This window comes from Anomaloglossus baeobatrachus, chromosome 3 (assembly GCF_048569485.1).
Source record: "Anomaloglossus baeobatrachus isolate aAnoBae1 chromosome 3, aAnoBae1.hap1, whole genome shotgun sequence".
NCBI classification, from domain to species: Eukaryota; Metazoa; Chordata; class Amphibia; order Anura; family Aromobatidae; genus Anomaloglossus; species Anomaloglossus baeobatrachus.
The window spans coordinates 658,945,377-658,959,213 of NC_134355.1; the positions used below are offsets into that span (position 1 = coordinate 658,945,377).

Below are 13,837 nucleotides of genomic sequence, written 5' to 3' on the forward strand. Positions count from 1 at the left end.
CTATGCGATAGCTACATAGACAGACAGATAATTATGCCACTACATCTACATTTTGATTATTTACATACACAGATATTCTTATTACGTTTAAAACAAACAAGCTATAGCTTAGGCCACCTTCACAATACCACACCTCTGGATGAGGTGCAGTACCTCTGTGGCGACAGAAGCCTCAGGGGCGCCACATATGGGACAAACACACACAGTTGTCAGACTTTATTTATTGTACACCAATAATCTGCAGGCAATGAAAACATCCAAGGTCACAGAATGACAAAATTGTCGCTACCTACATTCAATGGAATGAATAATTCGCCAAGACTGATAAAAAAAAACAACAAAAAACAAAACAAAATCAAACACAACATATACAAGCTGGTAAAAGTAAGGGAGTCTTCTGCTGACCGGGCTTCACCTTGCACTCATGGATGGATTTATGGGGGGAAAATATAAGGAGCTCTCAGTATCACAAAATAAATCTCTCACTGTCCTCATCCATCGATTCAACGTCTTTAAACCAGAGGGGTCTCGTTCCGCGCACAGAAAGGGTTTCGGGTTGTATGGGTTGGGTAAGCTCGTCTCACAACAGACGGACACGGTTGACACACGGAGGAGCAGATCGGTACGGATCACAGGTGGCGGGATGAGCACATGCACACGTGGCCGTCGGGAAGGGGGGAACATTGGCTCAGTATTTGGGAACCGGTCCTTCCTTCTCTAAAAGAAGTTCTGCAAATCGCTGCTGAAGCTCCCGCTCTCGCTCCTCCTGTCGCTGCACGTCTTCTTTAAGAGACTGAAGGGGGAGAGAAAAAAAAAAAAAAGAAAGGAAAAATTATTAATTTATTGCAAATTGCATGGAACAGTATACAGCCTTGAACCAGTGAGAAATGTATAAATAACAGGTATCATCTGTAATTAACCCCCTCCTACCAGATGAGAGCGAGCTCCGATCCTGGACGTCGCACCCCTTAGATGATGTGCTTAGCATTGCCCATTATCGCCACGTGCTTGGCATTCACCGTGAAATAAGGTAAGTCTCCTCACTTTTATATATTTGCAGACTCCCCAGATTCCCTTCCAGTTTGTAGAAAGGTGACGGTCGGAAAGGACACTCATGTTACTCATTATCTGCTCGTAGCAAGTGGGTGAAGTGCAGACAGCAGGGAAGCGTCCGGTGCCAGCAGCCGGGTGATCATCAGGCCGGAGTGATCGCTGTGGGGGGGAGTGCTTAGTGATGGCTGACAGGAGCAGGGAGGATCGGGATGTCGGGGCGATGAGCAGATAATGGCTGCCAGGATTCTGCTAACAAAGCAGCTGCTTTTGACAGATAAATTCTTGGGCAACAAGAAAGAAGGGAATTTTGTTTACTTACCGTAAATTCCTTTTCTTCTAGCTCCTATTGGGAGACCCAGACAATTGGGTGTATAGCGTCTGCCTCCGGAGGCCACACAAAGTATTACACTTTAAAAAGTGTAACCCCTCCCCTCTGCCTATACACCCTCCCGTGCATCACGGGCTCCTCAGTTTTGGTGCAAAAGCAGGAAGGAGGAAACTTATAAATTGGTCTAAGGTAAATGCAATCCGAAGGATGTTCGGAGAACTGAACCATGAACCAAAAGAACAAGTCAACATGAACAACATGTGTACACAAAAGAACAAACAGCCCGAAGGGAACAGGGGCGGGTGCTGGGTCTCCCAATAGGAGCTAGAAGAAAAGGAATTTACGGTAAGTAAACAAAATTCCCTTCTTCTTTGTCGCTCCATTGGGAGACCCAGACAATTGGGACGTCCAAAAGCAGTCCCTGGGTGGGTAAAAGAATACCTCGATAAAAAGAGTCGAAAACTACCCTCTCTTACAGGTGGGCAACCGCCGCCTGAAGGACTCGCCTACCTAGACTGGTGTCTGCCGAAGCATAGGTATGCACCTGATAGTGTTTCGTGAAAGTGTGCAGACTAGACCAGGTAGCTGCCTGACACACCTGCTGAGCCGTAGCCTGGTGCCGCAATGCCCAGGATGCACCCACGGCTCTGGTAGAATGGGCTTTCAACCCCAAAGGAAGCGGAAGCCCAGAAGAACGGTAGGCTTCAAGAATCGGTTCCTTGATCCACCGAGCCAAGGTTGACTTGGAAGCCTGCGAACCCTTATGCTGGCCAGCGACAAGGACAAAGAGCGCATCTGAACGGCGCAGGGGCGCCGTGCGAGACACGTAGAGCCGGAGAGCTCTCACCAGATCTAGCGAGTGCAAATCCTTTTCACATTGGTGAATTGGATGAGGGCAAAATGAAGGTAAGGAGATATCCTGATTGAGATGAAAAGGGGATACCACCTTAGGGAGAAATTCCGGGACCGGACGCAGAACCACCTTATCCTGGTGAAAAACTAGGAAGGGGGCTTTGCATGACAGCGCTGCCAGCTTCGACACTCTACGGAGCGATGTAACTGCCACTAGAAATGCCACCTTCTGCGAAAGACGTGATAAAGAGACATCCCGCAGCGGCTCGAAAGGTGGTTTCTGAAGAGCCGTTAGCACCCTGTTAAGATCCCAGGGTTCCAGCGGACGCTTGTAAGGTGGGACTATGTGGCAAACTCCCTGCAGGAACGTGCGGACCTGCGGAAGCCTGGCTAGACGCTTTTGAAAAAATACGGATAGCGCCGATACTTGTCCCTTGAGAGAGCCGAGAGACAAACCCTTGTCCATTCCGGATTGAAGGAATGAAAGAAAAGTGGGTAAGGCAAAGGGCCAGGGAGAAAAACCCTTATCAGAGCACCAGGATAAGAAGATCCTCCAAGACCTGTGATAGATCTTGGCGGACGTTGGTTTCCTGGCCTGTCTCATAGTGGCAATGACATCTTGAGATAACCCTGAGGACGCTAGGAGCCAGGACTCAATGGCCACACAGTCAGGTTGAGGGCCGCAGAATTCAGATGGAAAAACGGCCCTTGAGACAGCAAGTCTGGGCGGTCTGGGAGCGCCCACGGTTGACCCACCGTGAGATGCCACAGATCCGGGTACCACGACCGCCTCGGCCAATCTGGGGCGACGAGAATGGCGCGACGACAGTCGGACCTGATTTTGCGCAGCACTCTGGGCAGCATCGCCAGAGGAGGAAATACATAGGGCAGTCGAAACTGCGACCAATCCTGAACTAATGCGTCCGCCGCCAGAGCTCTGTGATCTTGAGACCGGGCCATGAATGCCGGGACTTTGTTGTTGTGCCGTGACGCCATGAGATCGACGTCCGGCGTTCCCCAGCGGCGACAGATCTCTCGAAACGTCTGGGTGAAGAGACCATTCCCCCGCGTCCATGCCCTGTCGGCTGAGAAAATCTGCTTCCCAGTTTTCTACGCCCGGGATGTGAACTGCGGAGATGGTGGAGGCTGTGGCTTCCACCCACTGCAGAATTCGTCGGACTTCCTGGAAGGCTTGACGACTGCGAGTGCCGCCTTTGTGGTTGATGTATGCGACGGCAGTGGCGTTGTCCGACTGGATCCGGATCTGCCTGCCCTCCAGCCACCGATGAAAGGCCAATAGGGCTAGATACACTGCCCTTATCTCCAGAATATTGATCTGAAGGGATGACTATCGGAGTCCAGGTTCCCTGAGCCCTGTGGTGGAGAAAAACCGCCCCCCACCCTGACAGGCTCGCGTCCGTCGTGACCACAGCCCAGGTGGGGGGCAGGAAGGATTTTCCCTGCGATAGAGAGTTGGGAAGGAGCCACCACTGAAGTGACGTCTTGGTTGCAAGGGAAAGAGAGACGTTCCTGTCGAGTGAAGTCGACCTCCTGTCCCATTTGCGGAGAATGTCCCACTGGAGTGGCCGCAGATGGAATTGTGCGAAGGGCACTGCCTCCATCGCTGCCACCATCTTCCCCAGGAAGTGCATGAGGCGCCTCAAGGGGTGTGACTGACCCCGAAGAAGAGATTGCACCCCTGCCTGCAGCGAAAGCTGCTTGTCCAGCGGTAGCATGACTACTGCTGACTGAGTATGAAACTCCATCCCAAGGTACGTCAGTGATTGGGTCGGTCTCAACTTGGATTTTGGGAAGTTGATGATCCACCCGAACTGCTGGAGAGTCGCCAGAGCGACAGAAAGGCTGTTTTGACACGCCATCTGAGAGGGTGCCCTGACCAGAAGATCGTCTAAGTAGGGAATCACCGAGTGGCCCTGAGAGTGTAGGACCGCCACAACAGATGCCATGACCTTGGTGAACACCCGTGGGGCTGTCGCCAGGCCGAAAGGCAATGCCACGAACTGAAGGTGTTCGTCCCCGATGGCGAAACGCAAAAAGCGTTGATGTTCGGGTGCGATCGGCACATGGAGATAAGCATCCTTGATGTCGATCGATGCTAGGAAGTCTCCTTGTGACATCGAAGCGATGACAGAGCGGAGAGACTCCATCCGAAACAGTCTGGTGCTCACATGTCTGTTGAGCAGTTTGAGGTCCAGAACGGGACGGAACGAGCCGTCCTTCTTTGGCACCACAAACAAGTTGGAGTAAAAGCCGCGACCATGTTCCTGGAGGGGAACAGGGATCACAACTCCTTCTGTCTTCAGAGCGTTCACCGCCTGAAAAAGTGCATCGGCTCGCTCGGGGGGCGGAGATGTTCTGAAGAAACGAGTTGGGGGACGAGAGCTGAACTCTATCCTGTAACCGTGAGACAGAATGTCTCTCACCCATCGGTCTTGAACATGTGGCCACCAGGCGTCGCAAAAGCGGGAGAGCCTGCCACCGACCAAGGATGCGGTTCGGGGATGCCGAGAGTCATGAGGAGGCCGCCTTGGAAGCAGTGCCTCCTGCGGCCTTTTGTGGGCGTGACTTGGACCGCCACGCATAGGAGTTCCTCTGGCCTTTCTCCGGCCTGCTGGACGAAGAGGATTGGGGCTTGGCGGAGGGACGAAAGGACCGAAACCTCGATTGTATTTTCCGTTGCTGAGGTCTCTTTGGTTTGGACTGGGGTAAGGAGGAGTCCTTTCCCTTGGATTCCTTAATAATCTCATCCAATCGTTCAAACAAGCGGTCGCCAGCAAACGGCAAACCGGTTAAGAACCTCTTGGAAGCCGAGTCTGCCTTCCATTCGCGCAGCCACATGGCCCTGCGGACTGCCACAGAGTTAGCGGATGCCACCGCTGTACGGCTAGCAGAGTCTAAAACTGCGTTCATGGCGTAGGAAGAAAAAGCTGACGCCTGCGAAGTCAAAGACGCAACCTGCGGAGCAGAATTGCGTGTGACCGCATTAATCTCAGCCAGACAAGCTGAGATAGCTTGTAGTGCCCACACGGCTGCAAAGGCCGGGGCAAAAGACGCGCCCGTGGCTTCATAGATGGATTTTACCAGGAGCTCTATCTGCCTGTCAGTGGCATCCTTTAGCGATGATCCATCTGCAACCGATACCACAGATCTAGACGCCAATCTAGAGACTGGGGGATCCACCTTGGGACATTGAGCCCAACCCTTAACCACGTCAGAGGGGAAGGGGTAACGTGTGTCAGTAAGGCGCTTAGTAAAGCGCTTGTCCGGAACCGCTCTGGGCTTCTGGACAGCATCTCTGAAGTTAGAGTGATCGAAAAACGCACTCCATGTACGTTTAGGGAACCGAAACTGGTGTTTCTCCTGCTGAGAAGTCGACTCCTCTACCAGTGGCGGCGGGGGAGAGATATCTAACACCTGGTTGATGGACGAGATAAGGTCATTTACTATGGCATCCCCTTCAGGTGTATCAAGATTGAGAGCAACGTCAGTGTCAGAGCCCTGAGCTGCGACGTCCGCCTCGTCCTCCAGAGAGTCCTCACGCTGGGAACCCGAGCAGCGTGAAGAAGTCGGGGAAGATTCCCAGCGGGGCCGCTTAGCCGGTCTGGGACTGTGGTCCGGGCCGGAGTCCTCCACGTGAGACCTAGGGCCCCCCCTGGGGACGTGCTGCGGCGCGGACAGAGAGGGGCCTGGAGGTGAAGACCCAACAGGGCCCGGGGCTTGTGTAAGGACCGGCCTGGACTGCAAAGCTTCAAGCAGCTTGGCAGACCATTTGTCCATAGACTGAGCCATGGATTGTGAGAGTGACTCAGAGTTTTTCAGCAAAGAAGGGAATTTTGTTACTTACCGTAAATTCCTTTTCTTCTAGCTCCTATTGGGAGACCCAGACGATTGGGTGTATAGCTACTGCCTCCGGAGGCCACACAAAGCATTACACTAAAAAGTGTAAGGCCCCTCCCCTTCTGGCTATACACCCCCAGTGGGATCACTGGCTCACCAGTTTTAGTGCAAAAGCAAGAAGGAGGAAAGCCAATAACTGGTTTAAACAAATTCACTCCGAGTAACATCGGAGAACTGAAAAACCGTTCAACATGAACAACATGTGTACCCGCAAACAAACCAACAATCCCGAAGGACAACAGGGCGGGTGCTGGGTCTCCCAATAGGAGCTAGAAGAAAAGGAATTTACGGTAAGTAACAAAATTCCCTTCTTCTTCGGCGCTCCATTGGGAGACCCAGACGATTGGGACGTCCAAAAGCTGTCCCTGGGTGGGTAAAGAAATACCTCATGTTAGAGCTGCGAAGACAGCCCTCCCCTACGGGGAGGCAACTGCCGCCTGCAGGACTCTTCTACCTAGGCTGGCGTCCGCCGAAGCATAGGTATGCACCTGATAATGTTTGGTGAAAGTGTGCAGACTCGACCAGGTAGCTGCCTGGCACACCTGTTGAGCCGTAGCCTGGTGTCGTAATGCCCAGGACGCACCCACGGCTCTGGTTGCCTTCAGCCCTGATGGAACCGGAAGCCTAGCAGAACGGTAGGCTTCAAGAATTGGTTCTTTGATCCATCGAGCCAGGGCGGCCTTAGAAGCCTGCGACCCTTTGCGCTGACCAGCGACAAGGACAAAGAGTGCATCCGAACGGCGCAAGGGCGCCGTGCGGGAAATGTAGATTCTGAGTGCTCTCACCAGATCTAACAAATGTAAATCCTTCTCATACCGATGAACTGCATGAGGACAAAATGAAGGCAAGGAGATATCCTGATTAAGATGAAAAGAGGATACCACCTTCGGGAGAAACTCCTGAATGGGGCGCAGCACTACCTTGTCCTGGTGGAAGACCAGGAAGGGAGTCTTGGATGACAGCGCTGCCAGCTCAGACACTCTCCGAAGAGATGTGATCGCTACCAGAAAAACCACTTTCTGGGATAGTCTAGAAAGTGAAACCTCCCTCAGAGGCTCGAAGGGCGGCTTCTGGAGGGCAACTAGTACCCTGTTCAGATCCCATGGATCTAACGGCCGCTTGTACGGGGGAACGATATGGCAAACCCCCTGTAGGAACGTGCGCACCTTAAGAAGGCGTGCCAAACGCCTCTGAAAAAAGACGGATAGCGCCGATACCTGACCTTTAAGGGAGCCGAGCGCCAAACCTTTTTCTAACGCAGATTGCAGGAAAGAAAGAAAGGTAGGCAATGCAAATGGCCAGGGAGACACTCCCTGAGCAGAGCACCAGGATAAGAATATCCTCCATGTTCTGTGGTTCTTAGCGGACGTGGGCTTCCTAGCCTGTCTCATGGTGGCAACGACCCCATGGAATAATCCTGAAGACGCTAGGATCCAGGACTCAATGGCCACACAGTCAGGTTCAGGGCCGCAGAATTCCGATGGAAAAACGGCCGTTGGGACAGTAAGTCTGGTCGGCCTGGTAGTGCCCACGGTTGGCCGACCGTGAGCTGCCACAGATCCGGATACCACGCCCTCCTCGGCCAGTCTGGGGCGACGAGTATGACGCGGCTGCAATCGGATCTGATCTTGCGTAGCACTCTGGGCAAGAGTGCCAGAGGTGGAAACACATAAGGGAGCCGGAACTGCGACCAATCTTGCACTAGGGCGTCTGCCGCCAGCGCTCTTTGATCGCGAGACCGTGCCATGAAGGTTGGGACCTTGTTGTTGTGCCGGGACGCCATTAGGTCGACGTCTGGCCTTCCCCAGCGGCGACAGATTTCCTGAAACACGTCCGGGTGAAGGGACCATTCCCCTGCGTCCATGCCCTGGTGACTGAGGAAGTCTGCCTCCCAGTTTTCCACGCCGGGGATGTGAACTGCGGATATGGTGGAGGCCGTGGCTTCCACCCACATCAGAATCCGCCGGACTTCCTGGAAGGCTTGCCGACTGCGTGTCCCCCCTTGGTGGTTGATGTATGCCACCGCTGTGGAGTTGTCCGACTGAATTCGGATCTGCTTTCTTTCCAGCCACTGCTGGAAGACTAGTAGGGCAAGATACACTGCTCTGATTACCAGAACATTGATCTGAAGGGTGGACTCCTGCTGAGTCCACGTACCCTGAGCCCTGTGGTGGAGAAAAACCGCTCCCCACCCTGACAGACTCGCGTCTGTCGTGACCACCGCCCAAGACGGTGGTAGGAAGGATCTTCCCTGTGATAATGAGGTGGGAAGAAGCCACCATTGCAGAGAGTCCCTGCCGTCTGTGAAAGGGATACTTTCCTGTTCAGGGATGTTGACTTCCCGTCCCATTGGCGGAGAATGTCCCATTGAAGTGGACGCAGATGAAACTGCGCAAACGGAACCGCCTCCATTGCCGCCACCATCTTCCCGAGGAAGTGCATGAGGCGTCTTAAGGAGTGCGACTGACCTTGAAGGAGAGTCTGCACCCCAGTCTGTAGTGACCGCTGCTTGTCCAGCGGAAGCTTCACTACCGCTGAGAGGGTATGAAACTCCATGCCAAGATACGTTAGTGATTGGGTCGTGACAGGTTTGACTTTGAGAAGTTGATGATCCACCCGAACGTCTGGAGAGTCTCCAGCGCAACATTCAGGCTGAGTTGGCATGCCTCTTGAGAGGGTGCCTTGACAAGTAGATCGTCCAAGTAAGGGATCACAGAGTGTCCCTGTGAGTGCAAGACTGCTACCACTGCCGTCATGACTTTGGCGACCACCCGTGGGGCTGTCGCCAGCCCGAATGGCAGAGCTACGAACTGAAGATGGTCGTTTCCTATCACGAAACGTAGAAAAACATTGGTGCTCTGTAGCAATCGGCACGTGGAGATAAGCATCTTTGATGTCTATTGATGCTAGGAAATTTCCTTGAGACATTGAGGCAATGACGGAGCGGAGGGTATCATCCGGAACCGCCTGGCCTCCACGTGCTTGTTGAGCAGTTTTAGGTCCAGAACGGAACGGAAAGAGCCATCCTTTTTTGGCACCACAACCAGATTGGAGGAAAACCGTGTTTTGTTCCTGAAGAGGAACCGGGATTACCACTCCTTCTGCCTGCAGAAGAGCATCTGCTCGGTGGGGAGGTGGGGACGTTCTGAAGAATCGAGTCGGAGGACGAGAACAGAACTCCGTCCTGTGCACGTGGGCACAATGTCCCTCACCCACCGGTCTGTGACCTGTGGCAGCTAAATGTCGCCAAAGGCGAGCGAGTCTGCCATCAACCGCGGATGCGGAGAGATGAGGGAGCTGAGAGTCATGAGGAGACCGCCTTGGTAGCGGTTCCTCCGGCTGCCTTCCTTGGGCGTGATTGAGCCCGGCCGGAAGCTGAGCCCCTCTGAGGCTTTTCAGCCCTTTTGGACGAGGACAATTGGGACCTGCCCGAGCCTGGGAAGGACCGAAACCTCGACTGTCCTTCCAGGACAGCATTAATAGGGTAAGTCGCAATGCAGACATTGCGAGGTTACGGACGCCCCTGCGGCACAGATGTACATGTGCTCAAGACCAGCTGCGCAAGAACAGCTGAAAAGCTTAGGGTGCCCATACGGCTGTGAATGCCGGAGCAACCGACACGCCGATAGCCTCATAGACAGATTTCAACCAGAGTCCATCTGTCTGTCAATGGCATCTGTAAGTGAAGTCCCATCTCCACTGCAACTATGGCTCTAGCCGCAAGCCTGGAGATTGGAGAATCCACCTTTGGACCCTGGGTCCAACGCTTGACCACGTCAGGGGGAAAGTGATAACGTGTATCCTTAATACGTTTGGAGAAAACGCTTATCTGGGAAGCGTGGTGTTCCTGGACTGCTTCTCTGAAGTCAGCGTGGCCAGAACAATACTCAATATACGTTTGAGCTACTGAAATGGGACTTCTCCTGCTGTGAAGCTGACTCCTCCGCTGGGGGAGCTGAGGGAGAAAAGATCCAACATTCCATTGATGGACGCTATAGGATCATTCCTTATGGCGTCACCATCCGGTGTATCCGGAGTGAGAGCGGTGTCAGGATCAAAGTCCTGATGAGCTACGTCTGCCTCATCATACAGAGAGTCTTCCTGGGACCCCCCCCGGAGCACCGATTTTATTCCAAATGAGGGTGGCCAGGGAGCAATGATCCAGATTGCCCATGGCCTGTCCGGACTGCAAGTCTCTATCCCATTGCAACTCCATCCCTGTCCTTGGACAGGGTTGACAGGTGGTTCCTTTGGCCACGTCTAGTAGAGACCCCGGCTGACCAAGTGCTACAGGGGAGCATTGCACACAATGGGGTTCAGTGCCGTGGGACAGTATCACATGCAGTAAAAACAGCATCGAAAGCCTGTGTTGCTTATATGCTGCTGCCGACTTATAGAGCCAAGAATGGCGACCGTACAGTGCAATGTATATCATACAAGCATAAAGTACAAATGAACACTGCAGCACATGCAATACAAGCAGCATAGAAAGCCTGCTTTTCTGCTGCTGTAGACTAGCCATCTAGGGGAATATAGCCCAGAATAGAGACCATACAGTGCAATGTATAGCATACAAGCATAAGTACAAATGAACACTGCAACCCCTGCAATACAAGCAGCATAGCAAAAAAACCTGTGCCTCAGCACCCTTGCTTTTCTGCTGCTGTAGTCTAGCCATTCTATGGCGAATATAGCCAAGACTAGCGACCGTACAGTGCAGTGTATAGCATACAAGCATAAATACACATGAACACGTCAGTACGTGCAATACAAGCAGCATAGAAAGCCTGTGCCTTAGCACCCATGCTTTCCTGCTGCTGATGTGTCGCCATGTAAGAGGGCATATAGCCAAAAATAGCGACCTATGCAGTGTAAGCATAAAATACAAATGGACAAACTGCGGTATTTAGTGTCAGCACTTCAGGTGCCGCTTACCGCCCGCCTATAAGCGGGTGTGTGGTCGCCCTAGTCCTGCCTGTTCGCCCAGAGTCCGTTCTCACAGCTCGGACTGCAGGAATGGCTGCCGGCGTCCTTCTCCAGCTCGTGTGAGTAGGGGCGGGCCGTGGGCGTGCCCCAAGTCAGAGCGGGAAACCGGCGTCCCACAGTGTCCAGTGAGAGGGCTGGAGCATGTAAATAAGGCTCCAGCCCTCGGCGCTGCTGATTGTACAGCGTCTCTCCCCTACCCTGATTGACAGGGTGGGGGCGGGAACGAAGCGGAGCTAGGCCGCAAAAGCCGGGGACTGGATTTATAAGCGCCGCCGCCGTAAAAGCGCGGTCGGCGCTAAGTCCCCGGCGCACTACAAGTCCCAGCCGCGCCGCCGCTCCCGGAGCGTCCGGCGCGGTAGTTCCCAATAAATAAAGTCACTCAGCTAGGCTGCAGTGACTGTAACCCTTTACTGTCCCCGGCGCACTAGCACACCCAGCAAGTCTGGAGTGTGCTGTGCCTGTGTGTACGGGGACACAGAGTACCTGAATGGTGCAGGGCCATGTCCCTGAATGGCACTCCCGCTCCACATCCAGCAGGTTCAATGGGTCTGTGGATGGAGCCCGGCCTCAGGGCTTTGGGGCCGGTAAGATCCCACTTCCTCAGAGCCCCTCAGGGGGATGGGGAAGGAAAACAGCATGTGGGCTTCAGCCGCCGTACCAGCAATAGGTACCTCAACCTTACAAACCACCAGTGGGGTGAGAAGGGAGCATGCTGGGGGCCCTATATGGGCCCTCTTTTCTTCCATCCGATATAGTCAGCAGCTACTGCTGACTAAACAGTGGAGCTATGCGTGGATGTCTGACCTCCTTCGCACAAAGCCGAAAACTGGTGAGCCAGTGATCCCACTGGGGGTGTATAGCCAGAAGGGGAGGGGCCTTACACTTTTTAGTGTAATGCTTTGTGTGGCCTCCGGAGGCAGTAGCTATACACCCAATCGTCTGGGTCTCCCAATGGAGCGACGAAGAAAACTGCAAACTCTGTCCCTGCCGCCTGGACAGGGGGAGCAATGGGTTCTACCTGAGCCGAGGGGCCCACTAGTGACCGAGGCTCGGGTTGAGGAAGCAAAACAGGGGTTGAGCATTGCTCACAGTGAGGGTAGGTGGAACCCGCAGGTAACTTAGCCGCACAAGAGGTACAGGTCGCAAAATAACCCTGTGCCTTGGCACCCTTGCTCCTTGTGGACGACATGCTGTTGTCTCCTAGGAGAGTGATCACTGAGGGTATATGGGAAGGGTATACAGCCCGACCGAACAGAAATATATATATAGTATCTATTCCGGCACACTAAGGGGACCAGCACCGGGTGACCGGTGTGGCTTACCGACCGCTAAAAAGCGGAGTGTGTGTCCTCCAGATTCCGTGCTTTAGGTCTCCCAGCGTTGCAGAGCTCTTTCCAGGAAATCCTCCACAGGCAGAATGCCAAAGAAATGGCTGCCAGAGCTCTCAGGGGAGGAGTGGAGCCGTGGGCGGCGTTAGAAAAAGTGCGGGAATCTGGGGTCCCCACAGTGATCAGTGAGGGGGGGGGGGGGGGGGAGGAAACATACAGGATGCTCCGGCCCTCACAGCCGACGTCAGGCCGGCCGTCCCGCCCTTACCCCTGATAGCAAAACTCCCGCCCCCGGGCCTGTCTACTAGGCCGCAATTGAAGCCGGGGACTAAATTTAAGACCGCAGCCGACAAACAGGAGCGGTCGGCGCGGAAGTCCGCCGGCCGTCACAAATAAGCAGCTGCTGCAGCGTCCGGGATGAAGGCGCTCCATGCACATCCCCCATGGGGATACAGAGTACCTTAGTGATGCAGGGCCCGGTCCCTGAGGATAAATAAACTCCTGTCCGACAGATTCCCACAGGGGCTGCGGAGGGAGCACGGTCCCAGTGGATGGATGACCGCTCAGGATCCCACTTCTCCCAGAGCCGCTAAGGGATGGTGAAGGAGACGGCATGAGGCTCCGGCCTTTGTACCCGCAATGGGTACCTCAACCTTAACAGCACCGCCGACTTAGTGGGGTGAGAAGGGAACATGCCGGGGGCCCCGTGGGGGCCCACTTTTCTTCCAACCGATATAACTAATCTGAGAATTCATGAGTGGATGTGTGCCTCCTTCCACACAAAGCATAAAACTGAGGAGCCCGTGATGCACGGGAGGGTGTATAGGCAGAGGGGAGGGGTTACACTTTTTAAAGTGTAATACTTTGTGTGGCCTCCGGAGGCAGAAGCTATACACCCAATTGTCTGGATCTCCCAATGGAGCGACAAAGAAATAAAGAGTTTTCAAATTTCAGATTAGAATCTAATGGCTGCACGTGTGTATACTGCAGGCACCGCACAACCAGCACCGGAAGCCAGGAAAAGGGGCATACTACAAAGAGGAGTACAGGGAAAGCAACAGAGACAATGCCCCCTCCAACAAATCTGTACACATCTTATTATTATTTCCATAAGGATTACTGATCCCGAGTTACCTCCTGTATTATACTCCAGAGCTGCACTCACTATTCTGCTGGTGCAGTCACTGTGTACATACATTACATTACTGATCCTGTACTGATCCTGAGTTACACCCTATATTATACTCCAGAGCTGCACTCACTATTCTGCTGGTGCAGTCACTGTGTATATACATTACATTACTGATCCTGAGTTACATTCTGTATTATACTCCAGAGCTGCACTCACTATTCTGCTGGTGCAGTCACTGTG

The 13,837-nt window shown here is 53.5% G+C and overlaps 1 protein-coding gene across 1 annotated transcript in view; it reads right to left on the reverse strand.

The window, feature by feature from the left end:
- Positions 1-201: 201 nt before the first annotated feature.
- CDC5L (cell division cycle 5 like) overlaps positions 202-13,837 on the reverse strand; it is a 97,516-nt gene continuing 83,880 nt past the window's right edge. Inside the window, 1 exon segment of the mRNA XM_075341186.1 lies at positions 202-793. Coding sequence (XP_075197301.1) covers positions 689-793 — 105 coding nt within the window. The 3' untranslated portion in view covers positions 202-688.